Source organism: Falco punctatus, assembly GCF_963210335.1.
Source record: "Falco punctatus genome assembly, chromosome: 10".
Taxonomy (NCBI): Eukaryota; Metazoa; Chordata; class Aves; order Falconiformes; family Falconidae; genus Falco; species Falco punctatus.
The window spans coordinates 15,852,993-15,874,268 of NC_137590.1; the positions used below are offsets into that span (position 1 = coordinate 15,852,993).

Genomic DNA, 21,276 nt, shown 5'->3' on the forward strand with positions numbered 1-21,276 from the left:
ACCAGGCGTTGAGGGGACAGGGGGATTTAGCAGGATCTGAGGGGATGGGGGAACCCAACCAGGCTCTGAGGGGACAGGGGGATTTGGCGGAACCCTGAGGGAATGGAGGGACCCAGTCAGAACCTGAGGGGATGGGAGGATTTGGCGGGACCCTGAGGGGATGTAGTGGGGGGAGGGATTTGGCGGGACCCTGAGGGAATGGGGGGACCCAGTCAGGCCCTGAGGGGATGGGAGGATTTGGCGGGACCCTGAGGTGATGGGGTGTGAGGATTTAGTGGTATCTGGGGAGATGGGGGGTATCCAGCCAGGCCCTGAGGGAGTGAGAGAATTTAGCAGGACCTGATGGGGTGAACACAGCTGGGCACTGAGGGGACAAGGGGGATTTAGTGGAATTTGAGGGGATGGGGGACCCAAGTGGGTACTGAGGCAATGGGGCAGGGGGGATTTAGTGGAATCCTGAAGGGATGGAGGGATCTAGCCAGGTGCTGAGGAAATGGAAGGAGATTTAGTGGGGCCCTGAAGAGATGAGGGGAGCCAGCCAGGCTGTGAGGGGATGAGGTGACCTCACCAGGCGCTGAAGGGACCCCGCCAGGTGCTGAGGGGATGGGAGGATTTAGCAGGACCTGAGATGATAAGGGGACCCCACTGGGTGCTGAGGGGATAGGGGGAAATTAGTGGGATCAGAGGGGATGGAGGGACCTCACCAGGCACTGAGGTGATGCAGCCAGGTGCTATGGGGATGGGGAGGGGATTTAGCAAGACCTCGGGGGACAGAGGGACCTTGCTGGGCGCTGAGGGAACCGGGGGGATTTAGCAGAACCTGAGGAGATGAGGGGACCCCGCCAGGCGCTGAGGGGACCCTGCTGGCGGCTGGGGGATTTAGCGGGACCTGCGCGGACTGAGGGACCCCGCCGGGCCCTGAGGGGCCGGGGGGGATTTAGCGGCCCCTCCTCGGGCCCTGCGGCGGCGGCTCCCTGCGCGCCGCTGCCCGGCTGCCACCGCCTCTCTGCCCGTCTCCGGGTCGGGTTCCGTGTCCTGCGCCGTGCGATGCCGCGCCGTGCCCTGCAGTGCCGTGCCGTGCCGTGCCGTGCCGCGCCGCGCCTGTGCGGGCAGCGCCTGTGCGGGCAGCGCCTGTGCGGGCAGCGCGGCAGCGGGGCGGCGGGCGCTGCAGGGACGCTGCCTGCCCTTGCCCAAACCTGCGCGCCCGCCGTGCCTGCAGCTGCCTGGCCCCGGGCGGGGCAGCCCCACAGGCCTCCTCCAGGCCGGTGTCAGTGAATCCCCGCTCCTCCCTGGCGCTCACAGGGAGCGTGCACGCACCTCCAGCAGCGCGATGCTGCTCATTTTAGGTTCCTGTGCCTGGCCAAGGCGGCCCACAGCACCCTGGCCTCTATCTGAAGCAGTGTGGCCAGCAGGACCAGGGCAGCAATCATCACCCTGTGCTCGGCGCTGGTGGGGCTGCACTGTGAATCCTGTGTGCGGGGTTGGGCCCCTCACTACAAGAGGGTCGCAGAGGGGCTGGAGTGTGTCCAGAGATGGGAACGGGGCTGGGGCACAAGGCTGATGGGGAGCGGCTGGGGGAACTGGGGGTGTTTGGCCTGGAGAAAAGGAGGCTGAGGGGGTACATGACGGCTCACCCCAGCTGCCTGACAGGAAGGGGTGGGCAGCAGGGGGTTGGTCTCCCAGATAACAAGCAAGAGGACAAGAGTAAATGGCATCAAGTTGTGCTAGGGGAGGTTTAGGTTGGATATTAGGAAAAATTCCTTCACCGTAAGGGTGGCCAAGCCTTGGAACAGGGTGCCCAAGGAGGTGGTGAAGTCACCATCCCTGGAGGTGTTTGAAATATAGGATGCTTAGGGACATAGTTTAGTGGTGGGCTTGGCAGTGCTGGGTTAACAGTTGGACCTGATGTTCTCAAAGGTCTTTTCCAACCTAGATGATTCTATGAATGGAGAGGACCTCCCCAGCACCCTCCTCCTCCTCCTCCCAACCTATTTCACCCTTGACATTTTAAAAGCCCACTTGAGAGGCACCATCCCATCTCTTTCTCTGCAGGTGAGCAGGTCCTGTGTGGCTCCAGGCACATTTGATAATGTCTTGGTGAAGCAAATCTGCAGAAGGAAAAAAAAAAAGAGCTTCAGATCTGAACTCTATGCAGAGGGGATAAGGGTAAAGGTGTGCAGCCACCCATCTGCATCAGCCACAGCCAGCACTGAGAGGAAAAGGCAGCCTGTGTGCACCCTTATGTGTCACCAGCCAGAAAAAAAATTAGTTCACCAACCCTCTGCTTCATGCTTTCTGTGCTTTGCTTTATATTCAGGCAGAACACAGCAAGTCTCCTGAGCCACAGCATCAGCTGTTGCCATATCACAAGGCACCTGTGGTTTTCCCCATCTCCCCGGCAGCCTGGTGTTAGCTGAAGATAACTGGATTTCAGTTATCACCAGGAAAGTTTTGAGCCTCTTCCCAGTGTGGCTCTGCAGCTGGTCTTAGTGGAAGGCAGGGCTCTGTTCCTCCGGCTGCCTTTGGGCAGAGATAGCTACCCTAGGCTGAGGCTCAGACATCGCTGTTTGGGGAAGGAGAGGGGGTTCTGCTATAAAACACCCTTGGAGTGATGCATCCTCAATGGGGACCTGGAGGAGAGCCCCGTGAGCTTCAAAGCAGCCGTCCACCACCCCTGCAAGGGCACCAAGACTTCCTGGACGCACCGTGCCCTGCGGTGAGGAGAATGACCTACCCTGGTGTCTGGCTGTGCCGGCTCCAGCCCTTCCCAGTGCCGTAGCTGATTTCCAGCCCCGGGGTGCAGAGCCAGCCCTGCCTGCCTCACTGGTGGCAACAGCTCCTGAGGGCACCCAGCACTGCGAGTGCATCCTTGTGTGCATGGGGACTGGGGTGCCATGTCTATGGCGTGCAGGGACCAGCAGTACCAGGAGGGGAGGCCACGATGTGCCAGGCACCTCTGGTCCTTGCACACTGCTGGATCTCCCCGCCAGTGCCAGCAGCTGGCTTGCAAATTGATTGCCCGGCTGATTTTCCCCTGACCTCCAAGTCACCTTGAACAGCGCTGGCTGCAGGCATTCACTCTGCCATGGGATGCTGTGAATACTAAGGAGGCAGGAATGAAACTTCACCTCCGCTGCTGGGCTGGATGAGGGTCAGCACTGCCGTTGGGCACCGGGCAGCCCCAGCAGCCGTGCACACCCCAAAACTGTGCAGTGCTGGGGTATGCTGGAGAGGGCCGGAGGGACAGAGCCATGTCCACAGCCCTCCCGTTCCTGCTCCCACCGTCCTTCTCTGCTGGCTTGGGGCTCAGGTTCACTGTCCCTCTCATCCCCATTTAATTATTTTGGCTGAGCAGTGGCATGTTCCCACTCCTGGCAGCGCCATCCTGCTCCCTCGCCCTGCTCCATCTCCCAGGCTCCCTCCCTCCCTCCTCTTTCCATTTCTTTCCAAGCCCTCAGGCTCTCCTCTCCAGTGCTCCTGCAGATTCATTGTGAATTTTGGCAGCGCTGCCTCTGACCTTGGCTGTCTCCCTCCTCTCTTTGCTCCTGCGCTGGCAGCATAAATCTTGGCTGTCTCCATCTCTCCTCCCTTCCCTTAGTGCCCGTGCCCTGGGGGCAGAGCAGCCCTTGCCAGCTCCCAGTCCCATGCTCTGCCTCCTCGGGATCAGCCAGGGAAGGCTTGGGCTGCCCACCCCACGCCCCGCAGCCCTTCAAAGGCCCGAGGCCATCTTGCCAGCTCCCATCCAGCAAAGGCAGTGGGACCCAGGGGCAGCACACTGAAAGCAGCAATGCATGCAGGATGCATCCCTCTACCTCATCCATTGCAAGTGTCCCCTCAAGCATCTCTGCAGGATTGGGGTGCAGGAGGAGCCCCTCCGGGTGCCCTGACCCCATGGCAGATGTGGCATGGACCTGACCACCACAGCAGCTGCCTCCATGCTAGCGGGCTTGTCCCTGTCCCTGTCCGAAGGCAGGAGAGAGCCACAGCACAAGTGGTTCTGCCTCTGCCCCCCAAATCCCCAGCCTCACGGGGGTCTCAGCCGTGGCACCCTGGGCACTGCTGGGTCCCTTGTCAGCTCAGGGCTCGGGTGCCGTGAAACAGAGGGGTTGACCATGGCTCTGCGCAGGAGCAGGCCAGTGGCGTTTCTGTTTTTCCTAGGGAATTTGGTGATGCCAGAGGCAGCATTCCCCAGCGCTGGCATGCTCTCCACCCAGCCCTGCTCCTGCCTGCCCACAGGGATGTACCCGCCTGCTCCAGATCCATCTCTTTCTGCTGATTCGGGACAATCTGTGTCCCGTGACCTACTTGTCTCCAAGCATATTCTGCCTTCCTGCCGAGTGGGTTGGTACTAAAGCCTCTCTAAATGTGGTTAACGTGTCAGGATGCACTTACATTTATTTTTAATTCTGCTTCTTTCTCGGCCCACTTCTGGATGTGTCCCCAGGGACGCTGTGCTGGGAAGCCTCTGCATTTCAACACAGCGCCATGAGAGGAGACGGGAGCAGCAAGCAGGTGGGTCGCAGCATGCACAACCTCCACTGCAAACTTAAAAAATAATAAAATCATGGGTACCCTTGCCCTTGGTATGGCACAAGGTGATGGGAGACCCCAGCCCATCTTGCAGCCCCTGGCCCTGCCGCAGCTCGGGGACTGGAGGTACCGTGGGTTGGTCCGTTTTCAGGTAGTGCCATGTGACCTATGAGGATGCCAGGCAGCATCAGCCGCGATGTAAGTGCATCACAGCAGGGAACCTGCAAACCCATTTTGCCAAGCTAAACCAATAATTAAAATAATAAACCTTGTCAGGGCACCTTGGAGGAAAATAAAAAAAAAAAAAAACACAAGAAAATGGCTATCGAGGTTAATATTTAACAGAAACTTTAGCATTAAATGAGGGGGATGTTCAAGGCAGGATAACGTTGTCACCCATCATTGAACAGCAGTGGCACAAGCCAAGCTGGCCCTGCTGGGACTGTGCCAGCGCTAGCACCTGGATGGGTGCTGAGCCTGTCCAGCCCTCAGCCTGGCTCCCTCAGAAATACAAACACACTTCTTTATTTGTGCCTGCGTCCCCCCTAAACTCCCTGAAACCTTTTGATCACTTTTAGCTGTATTTGACAGAGACTTCAGAGAAAGTCCTTGCCTGTGTCATGAAATGGGTGGTAGGAGATTCCCATCTGCTGCCCCCACGCAGGAAAATGCCCCAGCGCCATGGGTTGAGTGAGCCCAGCACAGCTGCAGAAGGGCTCGTTGCGAGGGGGCAGGGATGACACACGAAAGGGTGTAGGGCATGGGGGGGTCAGGGCAGTGGCCACACATCCCTGCAGCCCCAGCACTGCAAACTCGCCCAGCACTGGCAGCAGCATTGATGCATCATGTAGCGTGATTGCAGGTGAGCTTGTGAAGATGCTGGAGGCATGTGAGTGTGCTGAAAGGAATGGCAATGTGATGGACATATCTTCCCGGCAGCTTTCAGCAGCCCACCCGCTATCGCTCAGGATTTACGTCCACAACTCCATCTCCAGGCACCGCTCCAAATGTGGAAATAGCACACGTCTCATTAACAAACAAGCTAAAAGCGCGCTGCTGCCAGCAGGTCACTGCCAGGGCTCAGGCCGGGATCCAGTTTCAGGTCAGTGCAAAGTGGAGTGCAGGCGCTGACACCAGTACTCTGAAAAATGGAATAAATGGCGCGGTGAGAGGTGGGGGTGAAAGAGGGCTCTGTGCCACAGGATTGAGATGGGACCATGGCAGCGGGGCCCAGCCTGGCTGGGGGGATGGCTCTGGGCAGTGAGCATCACCGTGGGCTCTTCTGTCCCAGGCTGGAGCATCTGTGCCTGGCCCAATCCCAGGTCAAGCCCTGAAGGTTTCCCCAGGTTCTGGGGGCAGGCTTGGCCCTTGCAGGGGTTCTCGGTGGGCAGCCGACTGGGCTGGAGCTCTCCCTGCTGCATTCAGGGCTGCAGGGCTCAGGATGCCGTCCCAGTGTTCCCATCTCCACCCCAGGTCCCCAGCGGGGACAGCCAGTTATGGGGTGCCCAGCCAGCACCCCATGGGCACATCCTCCAGGCATGACCCACAGTCTTCCCTGTGCAAAACCCACCGTGGTGGTCTGCCCTCTCCACCTGTGCCCCTCCCCATGCATCCCCCCACGGAGTGCCCACGGCTGTCGGGGGGTGCACGGAGGGCCCCCCCCCTGCAGGTGGGGTGTTCACAGAAGGTGCTGGTGTGCAACCAGGCATGTGATGTGTGTGCCCTCCCCGGGGCAGCCCGCTGTACACGTGTGTGTGTGTGTGTGCGCGTGTGTGTGTGTGTGTGTGCGCCCGCGGGGCCGGCAGCTCGGGGCACCCACAGCCCGCCCAGGTCGCCCAGCCCGCCGCGGCTGCACCGGCACCGGCCCGGGGAACCGGGGACGCGGCGGGGGTAGGCAGCCCCGGTGGCAGGTTGAGGGGGGGCGGGTCGGTGCGGGCACCGGCGGGGTGGGCAGAGCGAGGTGAGACCGGAGAAGCGGGAGCGGAGCGCGGCGTGGGGACCGCGGCCCCAGCTCGGTGCGGGGAGAGGCTGGGTGCGGGGGCCGGGGGTCTGGGTGCGCTGCGGGGCACGGGCGGGGGGGGGCGGGTCCGGGAGGGGCAGCCCGGCAGGGTCACAGGGACACGGGTCCCGGGGGGTGGGGGCAGCCCGATTTGGGGAGGGGGAGACCCGGGGGGGACGACAATCTGGTTCGGGGAGGCAGGTGCCGGGTCCAGGGAGCGGGAGCAGCCCGGTTCGGGGGCCCGGCTCCGCGCGGGGGGGCCAGCCTGGTGCGGGGAACCAGCCCCTGGGGCAGCCCGGTTCGGGTAAGCGAGATCCTGGGCGGAGGAGCAATCCGGTTCGGGGACCTGGCGAGGGGGATTGGCAGCACGGGCTGGGGGTTCGGCTCCGGGGAGGGTGACAGCCTGGTTCGGGAACCCGGCTCCGGGGAGGATCCTGGTTCGGGGAGGGGGAGCAGCCCGGTTCGGGGACCCGGCTCCGGGGAGGGGGACAGCCCGGTTCGGGGAGGGGGAGCATTCCGGCTCGGGGAGGGGGAGCATCCCGGTTCGGGGAGGGGGAGCATTCCGGTTCGGGGAGGGGGAGCATCCTGGTCCGGGGAGGGGGAGCATCCCGGTCCGGGGCGGGGGAGCATCCCGGTCCGTCTCCGCCGCTCACCTCTGGCCGCGCAGGCCGGCGGCGGCCCCATGGCGTCCCCGCGGGCGGCGGAGCTGCGGAGCCCGGGCGAGGCGGCGGCGGCGGCGGCGGCGGCGGGCGGGGGCGGCCCGGCGGGCCCGGGGCTGGCGCTGGCGCTGGGCTGCGCGCTGAGCGGCGCGGCGCTGGTGGTGCTGGCGGGGGCCGTGCCGCGGGCGGCGCGTCCCGACCCGGCGGTGCCGGCGCGGCAGATGGAGCGGCTGGAGGCGCGGGCGGCGCGGCTTCGCGCTCGCCTCGACCGCTGCACCGTGGCCGGGCTGGCATTGCTGGCCCTGGGCGGGCTACTGCTGGCCGCGCTGCTGCTGGCCGCCGCCGCCGCCCGCCGCCGCGCCCGGGCCGCCCGCCGCACCGGTGGCACCTACGGTTCGGTGCGCCTGCGGATGCGGAGGGTGTCGGTTGAGGGGACGCGGGCGCTGCTGGAGAGCCAGCTCAGTCCCCCGCCCCAGCCCCCCGAGGGGCCGGGCTCCTAGCCCCGCACGCCCTGGGAACCCCACACCGCTGGCAGAAGCAGGGCTCCCCTCACCACACCCCAGCGCCAAAGCCGTCTGGTGAGGCTTCGCCCACGCCTGCCCGGCAGCCTTCGGCCACCTTCTTCGCCTTCCCGGACCCTTCTTGGATGGGGCTCCCGTCCGGCAGCACTGGCACGATGCAGCTTTGGGATGCCCCACTGGGGCTGTTCCCCACCACCGGTGCTGGGGCAGTGTGGCCTTTGGATGCCCCGCTCGCCTCCCCAGCACCTTCCTGGATGGGGTCCTTCCCACCAGCACCGGGGCAACGGCACCTTCGAGACACCCATGGAATTTCTGTGCCACGGCTGGTCGCAGGCTGGGCTGGACATGAGGCCAAGCTTGCTGCTGCTGCCATGGCTCCTTCCCAGCAGCCAGAGCTTGGGACCGGCTGCTCCTCTTTGGGATGGAGCTTCTGATTTTCTGCTGTCGGTGACCTTTTTTAGCAATAGTTTCTTGTAAAACTCTGTGGCATGGAGTTGGCACTTGCACCATTCTGGGCAGAAGAGGAGGAGACAGCAAGCACGACCACCATCTGTGCGGCAGGGTCCAGCCCTCTGACACCTCCCAGCCCTTGCACCCCACCAGCCCCACTCTGGAGAGCAGGATGAAGGCTGGGACACACACTCACACTGTGCTGAGCATCCCGCTCCCACCAGCAACCCCGGAATGGCCTCCTCAAAAATCATGGTGCTCTGTCCAGACGAGAGAGGATAATTCCCAATGCCTCAAAACGATGTGGTTCGTCTGTTCCCACGTCAGGCAGGCAGCTCTGCCCGCCGGGGTGCCCGCGCATGAGCCTTTGTGCTGATTGCAAGGGCCATTGTCTGCGGCGTGAAGGTAAAATTGCATCTTGGGAATTAAACATGAAGTATCATTAAAGCACAGTGTTCTGTGGTAAGAAGAATTGGTACGAGCAGGATGCTGAGAAAGGGAAATAATTATCCCATAGGAAAATGCAGACCCACAAAAGGTGGTGTTTGTCATGAACTGCCACTGGCTTTCAATCCATCCCATAAATTACTTACTTCAAACATTTCCAGGTGGAGACAAATCTCTCCAGAAAGCCCAACACAAGAGGAAAACCATTTTACATGCGGTGCGATTGCCTGGGTCAGGTTTTATTTCAGGGCTTCCAGTGTCCCTCTCGGATGCTGGTGGTGGCTTCCTCTGCCCTGTGTTTTCATTTTTAATGCCTCACAGATGATTCCTTCCGCTGCAAAGGGCCACACATCCCTCTTGCTGTCACTGCGTCACTCATCCACGCTCTGTATTTATTGTAGGGTCCTAGGAAACAACCTTGAATGGCCTCACACCTGCAGCCCTGGTGGCCAGGCACCCTTCCCTGGGATTAAACCACGCTTGGGGTGAAATGGGTGGCTGTGCTCTGCTGTCCCCCAGACCAGCACTGCCTCCCCCCCCCCATGGCCGCCGGGGAAATGGCCTCGAGCAGAGTTGCAAGGTCAAATGAAAGGCCCAAGCAGGGCAGGGGGAGTAAATGCCATCGTGGCTGTCACAGAGGGGCTGAACCTGGGCTGGGGGAGGCAGGGGGCACGCTGCAGAAAGAAGGGGAGGAAGGGGAGGAAGGCTCTCAGGCAGGGTCTGCCATGGGAGCCCTGGCTGTTCGTAGGAAGGCCCTGGGCTAGGCTGGAGTCCCTCCCGCAGCTCTCAGCACCAGCCCTGTGAGCCTGGATTAGAAAATAAACCCATTAGATGGAGAAATCATCCTCATCAATTTTTGTCAGTTTAAATAAGATGGAAGGTGTCTCTGTAGGACGAAAGGCTGAGCCTGCTTGGAGGTGACATCTGCTGAACACCTGCTTTATGTGAGCACAAGAAATACTCCCGTGGATTAGAGCGTGAGGCTGCTCAAGGGACTCTGTAGGAAGGGGCTGTGGTTGCTTTGTCAGCGTGTTGCTGGGCTGTCTCTCCAGGACTGGCAGGGCTGGGGCAAAACCCCCTTGGTTGATATATATATGTATATATTTAAGGTGAACAAACTGTGTTGAGGAAGGAGTGCCATTAAAGAAGCTCATCCATCAAGAGCTCCAGGACTGGGAAGTGATTTCATACAGAGACCCCCAGGGCTGAGCGGAGGGTGACTGCAGTGGGGGGACCCAGAGCTGCCTGCAGCCCTGGAGCCGCTCTGCCCCGGCTGCCCCCCGCTTCCTCCCCGGCTTGGCCTGGCCACCCCCTTCATCACGCCCAGCGGGTGCAAGAGCAGCGCAGCCAGCTTGAGGCACCCTGTGATGGGTAACGTGCAGGGATGTATTTAGGAAACACTCAAAAATATTCCTGGGTGGTGAGAAAAATCTGGCTGGGAAAGGCAGGCTGGTGCTGTGCAGCCCAGGTGGGATGAGGGTGGCTGGCCCCTCAGCACAGGGGGCCCTGGGCCTTCCCCCCCCACGGGAATTAGGTGCTGCTGGGGTCAGAGGCAGCTTTGAGACACTCCAGAAGTTCCCCACCCAGCCCCTTGAAGTGCAGCAAAACCAGCCCGATGGGAGAGCGTTTCACCCGATGTGCCATTTCTGGATCTTCTCCAGTTTCCATGGGAGAAGCCGGTTTTTCCAGAGGTGGCAGGAGGTATGGGATGGGCACTGGGGAGGCATGGGGGATGCCCGTGGCACCCAGCACAAGGGGAAGAGCTCTGATGAAGGTGACAGTGGGCACCAGCCCCAGCCCTGCTGCCTTCCTGCAAAGCTGTGGGCAACAGCAGCTGCCTGGTCCTGCACAGCTGCACCCCGAGCAGGTCGCCCTGACACCACGGGGATGGGCAGTGCAGGCATAGTGCGGGCACTGGGCCAGGTGCGATACTGGCTCCCCCCAACAATGCCACTGCAGCAGGCCATGGAGTTTGGTGCAAAGTCAGGCAGATGGCAGTGTCCTTGTCCCCCTGCTCAGCACAGGGGTCTCCAGTCCCCCAGCTCCAGGGCTTTGTGGGTGTCTCTGCTTGTGCCAGGAGCACGCAAAAGGGAAGGGCCTAGTAAGGCCTTTCCCAGCCCCATACAAGGGGGGCTGCTTTGTTTTCTCATCTGTGTGATACACACGAGTTCCTGGTACACAGGATCCCAGGGGCAGAACATCGTCTGCAGGGTAATTAGCAGTGCTGGGGGCTCTGCCTTTGGGACCGTGTGGGACAGGTGCTGCTGGGCTGGGCGGGCTGGCAGATGGCCTGAAAGGCTCTCCGGGGATCTCAAGCCATTACCAATAATCCAACATCTTTCGTGATGTGGAAGCGCCTCGACGGTGCTGCGGGAGGAGGGAGGGCTGTGCCTGTGCCAAGATCACACACACCAGCCCCTGCCGACCTTCACGCCCCCCCCCCCCAAATTAACCCGAAGTGTGCTTGCTGTGCTCCCTTGCATGTTAATGCTCACCGTCACTTAGGTTAGCAGCAGCCATGCCTGGGACACACAGCCGGGGCCCTGGATTGTCCCATCCTGCTGGAAGGAGCCCTAGCCCTTGCAGCCGCTGTGCTCAATGTGGGTCCAAGTCCACAGCAGGGGAGGCTGCCCCTCAGCTGTGCTCGGGGAATGGGGATGCTGCCTGGCCACCAGCCCTGCAGATGGAGCAAGGAATATGCTTGGGATCCCTGATCCCTGGGAGCCACCTCTATCACGCTCCGAGCAGCTCTGCGGTGGCCCTTTGGTGTGAGCGGAGCCAGCCACAGGGACAGTCTCCTGTCCCCACCATCCTCTGACCTGGAGAGGAGGATCCTCACCTCCTTTTACCTACCCCCTCTGAAGAGTGGATGGCACAGCTCTGGGAGCCCGAAGGCTCAGGCACGGGCCCTGCAGTGGGCACGGCTCGATGGCGGGCACTTGCCCTCCTTGAAACCCCTTTCCCTTCCCACCTGGTCCCACAGCTGCACAGCTCCATGAACCCGCTGGGGTTGAATGCTGCAGACAAAAGATTGTTTATCAGGACCCGACACAGCCTCCCCCGGCGCTGGCTCGCTTTAATTAGCCCCATCAAAGCCGGCTGCGTCTCTCTCTCCTGAAAGGTTGCAGAACATGATTAATTCAGGCGCAGAAAGCAGCCACCTCCCACAGAGGGGCCCCTCTGATAAGGCCAGAGCTGCTCCCTCTCCCCAAGCACCCAGTGTCTCTCAACCCCACGAGGCAAAGCCGGGGGCTCCTTTCTCCTGGGGCAAAGCTGTGGATGGGCTCAGGCTGCCCCAGGAGCTGGAGGGGATGAGCCTAAGCGATGGTCTCCCCAAGCCCTGGGTCTCTCTCCCCATCCCACCCATGCTGCAAGCGCAGCCACTGTCTGCTGTGCTCACAGGTGTCGCCCACTGCCCATCTGTGGGTCTGCAGGTGGGACTGCCCATCAAAACCCCCAGGGATGTGCAGGGGGGGATGATGCATCCCCACTAGGTCTGGGCTCAAAACCAGCTCCTGCGAACATGAGGCTGATGTGCAGGCCCTAAGGAGATGCAGGGGACGCTCCAGCTGCCCCCAGTGCTGAATTTCTACAGCCAGTCCTCCCTGCTCCCACCTGTACACAGCCCAGGGTTGTACGCATCGTAACGCAGCTTTATTAGCTACATTTGTAGGCAAAGGGGTTTTAAAAGGAAAAAGCCTTTGGGGACAAGAGAGAGACAGGGGGATCACTTCCCCCTTTTTATTTATGCCAGCACAGTTGTATGCAGTGTACCGACAGCATTCAATACCCCGGAGAGCCAATTACCGCAAGGAGCGCAGCCAGAGCCAAGGCTGGGCTGCTCTCCACTTAATTTTCTTAACACAGTCACATAGTCTCAGAAACCCGCCACTGCTCAGAGTAAGGTACAAAGCCGGTTCCCAGTGTGAATCCTGTGCCTGGGGGAGGACAGGCGCAGCCTGTGCAGAGCTCCGGGGCTTCCCTTCTCATGATGGGGAAAAGGGGGCTGCGGTTGGGGCAGGGGAGCAGGGGGGGCCACCAAAACAACACTGTTGTCAGGTTTTTATTTCAATCTCATGAACATCCTTCCAAGAAATCAAACCACGAGAATAAAAACATAGCATGAACCCCTGACAGGAGAGATGAGCTGCAGTCCCCAAATTAACTGGGGAAGGGAGGAGATTTCCAGAAAGAGCTCAGGAGCCTGAGCCACACGGATCTCCACTCTCCCCGAGCTGTCTGGCAGAGGACAGCCAGCGCCACACCAGCCTCATGCAACAGGACTGATGACAGGGAAGCATGTTCTGTAAACCTCTTCTGCAAAGCAAATCCCACAGGTGAGCAAGCCCTCTGTGCACATCCCCAGCAAGGCCCCAGCTCCGTGCTGGCCTCAGCAGGTCATGCAGGTACCCAGCACCCTCCCTTCGACTCCAGCCTCACAGGCAGCCCTGCGGGGCGTCGCGTGCACCCTGGGAATGAAAACCACCAGGGCTTCAGGGGAGAGATGGGGCAAGGTGGGGCTAGGAATTCAATCTATGTCTTTTCTCATGTACATTAAAGGCTTTGCTGGTGGTGCTCTTTAAAGCCAGCGGGCACAGCCATGCGGAAGCTGATCTGAGGCCGCTGCTGGGGGTCAGCCCATAGAGACTCCATGGGTCGGGCTTTCTAGCCCTTCATGTTGATCAACCCCTTGCTTGGATAAAGAGCAAGACAGAAACCATCTCTGCATGGGGAGCCCACTCCAGCTGTCACCTTCAGTGAGGCAACTGTAGCTTCCCAGCACAGGAGCAGCAAGATGCCAGCTCCCTCCTCAGCACCGACCACTTGCGTAACCCCAGCAGCAAAAGCGGTGCCACCCCGGAGAACCAGAGGAGGAAACCCCACAGCACCCAGGCTGTTCTCAGAGCACCACGCTGCACTCCACGCCACCACCTCGCGCAGGGCAGCACCACTTCATTTGGGTGCAAACGGTCAGGCACCCTCAGAGGAACATGGAAAGAAATGGACCTGCTGCCTCCTCTTCTGTTCTGCACACAGGGCAACCTTTATAGCTGGTCTGACATGAACATGGTCCCAAATGGGGAGAAGAAAAATGCTGCTGAAAAGATCCAAGTCCACCGAATGGAGAGCAAAGAGGGGAAAGTGCCCCTGCTTCCCAGGAGACTGCTCTGGCCGCAGCCATGAGAAGCCATGCGGTAACTCCTCACATGAACATGTCGTCATAGCCTGGAGGGGGAAGGTGGTCAGGATCTGGCCTGGAAAAAAATTCAAAGCAGAGTCAAACCCGGAGCGAGAGCTCAGTCCCACAGCAACAGGAATGAGCCAGGAGCTCCAGGGGCAGCCCAGAGAGCAGGCTGGGGATACCAGGCATGGCCAAGTACCTACCCGGATCTACCAGCCCCTAACGGGCCAAAGGGGTCGAATCTGGCGCCTGGTGGAACTGCTCCCGGGGGAAGCCGGCCAGGGATGCCTGACGATGGGTCAATGCCAGGCTGTGGGAAGCCAGACCGGAGAGGATCCACGATCATTCCCCCAGTCCGACCTCTGGGGAGAGAAAGGCAGAGGAGATGAGACTGGCACCAGTGAGAGAGAAGCAAAGCACGTCCCTGTGCCAAGCCTCTGCTGCAGGAATTCTGAACATCTGAACATGGGGCTAAGCAGACACATGGCCTGTGGGAGGAAAGCACCCCTAACCCACTGCAAGACGGGCCAGGACAAGCCAGTGAGGCAAGCCCATGGCAGAAAGACAGAGAGCCCTTCATGTGTGTACATGTGCACGTGTAAGAGTGCTGAGGCACATCTCATCCTTGTCCTGTGGAGGCTGCTGTCTGCAGCAGGAAGGAACCCAAATGCACCACATCCTGCTCCTGCCCAGGCTTACACAGCCCTGCAAACCTGCCCGCATTACGCCGCAACACAAGGTCTGGGGCAGCATGCGAATCATGGCTCATCATCATGCTAAGGTGGGAGTCTTATGGCTGCAGAGTATATGCCCAAGCCACGGCACCAGAAAATACCCAGGTCTTGGGCACCGCGGTGCCAGCATCCCCCAAAGCCTAGCTGGAGACAGGCACAGGGACACAACAGCTCTCACCCACCTGCCTTCCTCTGAGCCAATGCCAAAACAGAGACTTGGAGCAGCAGAGAGGCAGCTTCCCTCTTCCCCCAGTTCCTACAAGGAGCCATTTAGGGCATCAGCAATGGCTGGTAAGTCTCAGGGGGCTGCTGACCGTCCCCTGTGGCATCAGACCCGCTGGCCCTCGCTGCCGGCTCATACTCCTGTCCCTGCTCTCCCGGGTAAGCAGAATGTCCTGCCCTGCGCAGTGTCGCAAGAACTCGTGGACCGGGCCAGGGCTCCTGCCAGCCTTTCCAAAGAGCTGCCTGGAAGTCATTTGCTGACCACGGTGGCTTCTCAGAGCTGCCCCATGCTGTGAGTGCCATTCCTCATGGTCGGCTTTGTGCAAACTCGGCTGGAGCCTCTGGACACCGCTCCCGTCATACAAGTCATTAACAACTGCGCTAATGAGTTCCATTACGCCAGGCCGGCTGCCCAAAGTGCCCCAAGACAGCCGGGCCCCATGAGCATATGCCTGGGAGTCTGGGTCTCCAGCCTCAGCGCTGGCAGGTGTCAGTGCACAAATCTGCTTCCATTTACAACCTTTATTTGTCATTTACAGAGAAACTTCTGATGAAGGGCTGGAGGCAGTGAGAGAAACATGGGGACACCCCCCCAGCTGAACCCCCTCTCCTCGTGCTATCAGGTTTCCTTCCAGCCACACAGGCTCCAGGCCTCTCCTTCCAGCCGGGCAGGAGGTTTTTAGCTGGTCCTTTTCTAGCCAAACCCATGGAGAACCAAGTCTTGCAAGAGGGGAAAAAATGCCATCCCCACAGGAAAGTGGTTCTAAAGAGGACTCCCCTGGGCTGCAGGATGCTCTGCAACAACTCTTAAGAGCTGGTTTTTGTCTGACTATATGCTTTTAACTGGAATGGAAGATGACAGGTTCTCCTTGCCTGACCAAACCGAAGAGTGAGAGATGTATCTGTGAAGATCAGTCCCCCAGCCAGCCTGCTTCTGCCCAGCTTCCTCTGGAGTGCCTCAGACAGCCGGGAGGCTCAAAACCAGGACTCGAGAATCTGTGGACTCGGGTTTAAGCCTCCCCTTCTCCAGGCTGCTGGGCTCTAGACACAGCAGCTGGTAACATTTTAAATTAGAGGCTTACATTCACTTAACGATGTATTCAGCTTTGATTTACTGAAGGAATTACTGCATGTTAAATGAATACAAGCTGATTATTAAACAGACACAGATTGCAACCTATCATCTATGCAAGAGACGGGATCTTATTACGATATTAGAACCATATTGAGGTTTAGCAACTGTCAATTGGTCCCTTGTAATTTGCACTGAGCAACTGTCCCATCCCCATCCGCACTCAGAGACACTTCACCGGACGCCTGAGCCAGGAGGATTCCAGCTACTCCAGAGGCCTCCAGCCATGCCCTCCCACCCCAAGGGCAGAGCAGGGGATGCTCCCTGGGCACAAAAAGCATGACCTCTCCCAGCCATACTCACCCAAAAGGGTCCAGGTCTTCCCCACCAACAGCAAAGGGGCTCAAGGGGGAAGGCCTGAAACACAGAACACAGCGAGACGTTCAGTGAAGGGGAGACCGGCTGTGTGGAGCGAGCAGCAGTGAGCACCAGGCAGGGCAGCGCAGCCACCATGACTGCCGCTGCTGTGCTCATGGGTGCTCTCCCACGGCAAGCACTGCAGCACCCAAAGGGCCCTGGGACCTGCAGGACCCTGTGTGAGCAGGCGGGCGTTGGGAGCTATCCCGTGCCTAGGACACAGAATTCCCTGCTCCAGGGTGCAGCTGGGTGTGGACACCGGTGCGCACGGCAGGCTTGCGGGAAGCCTGCTGAGATGAAGGGGGCCCTGCTGTTCCTACTGCTCTGGGCCGAGCTGTCTGTGGACACTGGGAGTTTCCATGCCAGGGGCTCCCTGAGCGCTGCCGGGCTAGGCCAGGCTCTCCAGCACGTCACAGCCAGAGACACAATGACAGTCCTGCTTCCAGGAGTGCAAGGACAGTGGGGCGGTGAGCCTGCAGCCAGCTGTCACATCTCCTTGCCAACAATATGTGCCAATAACATGGTTTCAGAGCCTTGCCCAGCTCCAGCCTGTCTGCCCAGGCCTCCCCAAGGAGCATCTCGCACCCTGAGCGCCACCAGACAGCAGTGGGGTTAAAGAAACAAGAGGTGACACGCAAGGCAGAAGCCACAGCCGGTCCTCAAGAGATGGCACAGCCACTGCAGTGTCTCTGATGTCCAACCAAAGGGGATTACAGCTTGGGGTGTGTGAGGGACCCTGCCTGCCACATACAAGGGATGGCTGGGCACAGAAGGGCCAGGGAGGGATGGTGAAGCAGGTGCCATGTTTCCCTTCTCCCCACCTTTGCCAGCAAAGGGTTTCAAAGGGAAAGCGGGGTAAGGAGAGCAAGAAGAGGTCTCTGTTCCCCCCCACACCTCCTGCGCCTTGCCCCAAGCCCCAGCTGGGTGCACCTTCCTGGGAGGGCAGCTCTACCTCCCACAGCAGGCAGGAAGCTTAGAGGCAGCCCTGGCTCCACGCCAAGTCAAGGCAGAGCTCTGCACCCACCACACACCCTCTCCCCTCTGCCATGAGCACTGACCCCACGGCTCTTCTAGAGCCCACAGCATGAACTGACACCCAGCACTCTGCTGTCCCTCCTGAAGCCTGCTTGGCCCCACAATGGCATCGTCCTTCCCACTGCTGTCCCTGCTCTGCCCAGTCCCCCAGCCAGCACAGAGCAGGGCCTCCCCTCCTTCCACCTCACACCTTCCCCCCAGCCCTGCATGCTGCCCTCAGAGCCTCCTGGGTCTGTAGGTCTCCAGCTACACCCCCAGCAATGCCAAAGGAGGGTAAAACCAACACACAGCTCCAGAACAGGCCACCCCTCAGCGAGCAACCTAAATCAAACCCAAGCATTCAGCCAATGAGGCTGAAACTGGCTGGGGAGGGTTTGGATCCTCATCACTCCCCATCCCATGCGTGCCAGATGGGAGACCAGAGGTGTAACCTGCAGAGCTGTGCCAGGACCATGTCTTGTCTAATGGACCGTCAGCAGCCACCCACTCTTTACTCACCAGGACGGTGCTCTTGTCCCTGCTGGGTGGTGGTGAGGGACTCTGAGGGGGTCGTCATCCTGGTGCAACTCAGGATCCTTCTTCTTAGCCTCAGGTTCCTTTTTGGCCTTTTCTGTGGGGGCCCCAAGGGGAGCGATGATGCCTGAAGCAATCCTTGTTCTCAGCTCCTCAGTGTTCTTGTACACCCTGCAGGGAGGAGAGGCAAGGTGGTGGGCTGGGGAGACCACAGCACCTGGGCATGAGGTGCTGGACAGGCTGCGAGAGGGGTGGTGAGGGGACAGACAAGCTCAAAGCATCTCTGGCACAAAATTCATCCCCAGTCGGCAGCAGAGAGGGGACAGAAAAGGGTAACAGCACACAGTGGCACCAAAGCCCTCACCCCATTTAAGATGGCGAAGGGCCACCCAGCCCAGGGGACTCCCTTTTGTGCTGTGGCCACATATTGACCAGTTTGCACTGGAGGAAACCACAGCACATGGCACTGGTCTTCAGCAAGGCCACAGGGCGTGTGGGACACAGTTGAAGCTGTAGCACCACTGAACAGTGTCCACCCAGCACAGACAGGCAGGCAGTGAGGCAGTGCTCTTCAAATAAATAGTGCCAAGGTGGCCTGGCCTGTTCCCAGGTGGGGTGGCTCTCCCCTGGGCTCTGACCCATGGTCCCACTATCCCCTAAATCTCCCTTGCCTGCCAGCAGTGCAGGAGGCAGCAGGGGAGGGAGCTCTGGCTGCATTTCAGGGCTGGCTGGTCTGCCCTTGGGTTTGTACTATGGAGGAAAGTCCTCCAGGTTCCTCCTAACCTGGTCTCTGCCCCCCTCCCCACACTGGTCGGACAGAATATACCAGACAACTGAGATTACCTGTGGAAATCGTCCAGGTGCTCTGGATTGACATAGTCCGCCACTGCCAAGGTCACATCTGCCACCTTCTGAGAACTGCAATCCTAGCAAAAGATAAGTAGAGCATGGAATCAGCAGCCTGACAGAGCTGGGAATGGAGGAAGGAGCAGGTATAAGCAGAGCTGGGGGCTTGGGACACAAGGAACGGGCTCACTTGCTTCCTGCTATGTCCCTGTGCTGTGCCCGAATCTCCAGGAGCAAACTCTAGCATACAGCGAGGCTCTTCCCGCTCCCTCCCCCAGTCTGGGCTGCAAAGGGTGAAAGACTGAGCAAAACCACCCTGGGCAGGTGCTTGTTTGGGACAGCAGGAGATCTGCGGAAAATTCCTTAGCTGGGAAAGGGACAGAAATGGGACAACTCCTGGGCCAGAGTGTGGCAAGGCAAACTGCATCACTTCCCTGATGCAGCCAGTGTTTGACCAGTTTCAGGCTGGGCCACATCTTCTGCTGCACAGGCAGTCCCTAACACTCCCTGGGTCTGCCCCATCCTGAGGGACAAACACCGCTGCAACGTAGAACAAGTAACAGCTAAAATTTAAGAAGTGGGCCCTGCTGTTCTTCGCAGCCACTGCTCCCAAAGGACCCCAAAACCCACCAGAACCAGTGTGGGCACTCACCATGATGTTGAGGATCATACTGTCTTCCACCATGATGGCCTTCAGCAGCAGCTCACGGGCATCATCCACGGACTTGTAGCGCAGTGTGTATACCTCCTTGTTGGCTTCCCAGCCAGCAGGCAGCAGCTCTGACTTCCTTTCATCAGGACCTGGCTACAATAGAACAGATGTACTGCTGAGACCCTGCCCACAAGCTCAGCACACGGCAGGGCTGCAGGGACCTGTCTTGGCTGCACAGAGAGATCCAGGAGGGGATCTAGGTCTCTGGGAGTGGATCTAGGTCTCCAGGAGGGAATCTCTCAGTGCCTTCCAGGTTTTGACTGCAGAAGCAGGGCTTTATTTCCTAAAGGCTGGCCCTGCCTGCTTGCCAGCTTCCCACCCTGTCCCTGTGCCAGCACAGGAGGGACACAGCCACCCACTGCTGAGCAGGACCAGGCAACAAAGACCCAGACTGGGGGATGACGCTCTTCCCTGCCTGGCACCTCCTGGCTTCCCAGCACGGGACAGGGCTGCCTGGGGCAGCGGGGAGGCCATCATCCTGTCTGTCCCGGCCCCACAGTGGTGCTGTCGGGGGGCACTGCCCCACACTGTCCTCTCCCCCGGTACTGGGGGGTTTCTCTGCCAAGGCAGTGTCCTGGACCTCCCCCAGCACTGTGCCACCCTCCCACCCCACGAGACCCCTGCCTCGGCCCTGGGTCCAGCACCAGACTGCCCACAGACACCCCGGCACCCCATTTCCTCCCCAGCACTGCACTGGGCTCCCCCGTTTTGGCATGGGGCTCTCCCACAGCACCGAGCTCCCCCCAGCACCTGACTGGCGCTCCTCCTGGTACCGGCACCCCCCACCTCCCGCTTCGCCCCCTGCCCCGGGAACCCCCGCAGCCCCCGCCAGCAGCACTGGGGCCCCTCGGACCCCGCACCGGCCCGGCTGGCCCCTCCCCCGCCCGGCAGCGGGCGCCGCGCTCGGCCCAGCGGCGCCGGCGAGCGGCGCTAGGAAAGACCGGGGCTCGGCCGCGGCCTCCGCGGCGCATGAGCCCGGCCCGGCCCGTACCTGGTCGCCCGCGCCGAGGCAGCGGTAGCCGTGCCGGACCAGCTCCCAGTGCACGCCGCAGATGAGCGCGTCCTGCGGGCGGGAGACTGCAGCCCGCGCCCAGGCGTACAGCAGCTCCAGCCCCGCCATGGCCGCTGCGCACCGAGCAGGCGCGGCCGGCCCGGCCGGTGGGGAGCGGCCCAGCAGGGCCCGGGCACCGGAGCGCGTCCGCGGCGGGCAGCGGAGCGGCGGGGCGGGGCGGGGCCGGGCCGCCCCTCACTAGAGGGCCCCGTCGCCTGCGCAGGGCCCGGGGACTCTGGCCGCGGGGGGGCCCGGGGGCTAACGGGGGTTCTCCCCCCGGGAAGTCCAATGTGTCTTCCCGCAGCGGGAGGGACGGGCCTCGCCGAGGGGTCTCTGTCCGCTGGCAGCCCTGAGCGGGGCCGGACACCCGCCCCGCTCCAGCCTGTGGGTTAGGGTCTGCCCGACCCTCCTTCCCTGCCCCTTCCCTAGGGCCTGTCCTTGTCCAGCCCCTGCCCCTTGTCCAGCCCCTGCCCCTGTCCCTTGTCCCTGCCCAGTCCTTGCCCCTGCCCGTGTCCCTGCCCTTGCCCCTGTCCCTGCCCCTGGCTCTTCCTGGCTGTCAGAAAGGCATTGAAGTCTGCGTGTGCGCTGTAGCGAGCCTTCCCGCTGGGACCAAAGGGACCAAAGCGGCCATCGATGGTTTATTTCATCCCTTCCATGGCTCCTTTCCCCTTTGTAACCCCCACATTCCGTTCAAGTTGCTGCTGAAAGGTATTCAGGGGCTTTTTTTTTTTTGCCCCTGCCCCTGAGCCAGAGCTGGTGTCCTGGTCGCAGATGGCAGGAGGCTGGGGCTCAGAATGAAGCAGCCCCATGCCGGGGAACACCATCACCCGCTGCTTTCCCAATCTGAGCTCCAGCTCCTTGGGGATGCTCATCTTGACTTCATTAT

At 60.7% G+C, this 21,276-nt stretch overlaps 2 protein-coding genes across 2 annotated transcripts; one reads left to right on the plus strand and one right to left on the minus strand.

Moving 5' to 3' along the window:
- The first annotated feature begins 6,323 nt into the window (after positions 1–6,323).
- On the plus strand, positions 6,324–12,519 carry TMEM74B (transmembrane protein 74B). Its single transcript, XM_080404376.1, has 2 exons — positions 6,324–6,420; positions 7,197–12,519. Exon 2 carries the CDS (start codon positions 7,212–7,214, stop codon positions 7,686–7,688), a length of 477 nt encoding a protein of 158 aa, XP_080260502.1. The 5' UTR covers positions 6,324–6,420; positions 7,197–7,211; the 3' UTR covers positions 7,689–12,519.
- Positions 12,520–12,656: 137 nt separating this feature from the next.
- Positions 12,657–20,652, minus strand: PSMF1 (proteasome inhibitor subunit 1). Its single transcript, XM_080404370.1, has 7 exons — positions 20,331–20,652; positions 19,280–19,432; positions 18,625–18,707; positions 17,767–17,952; positions 16,180–16,233; positions 13,992–14,150; positions 12,657–13,861 (listed from the first exon to the last, which is right to left on the minus strand). Exons 1-7 carry the CDS (start codon positions 20,457–20,459, stop codon positions 13,810–13,812), a joined length of 816 nt encoding a protein of 271 aa, XP_080260496.1. The 5' UTR covers positions 20,460–20,652; the 3' UTR covers positions 12,657–13,809.
- Positions 20,653–21,276: the final 624 nt, after the last annotated feature.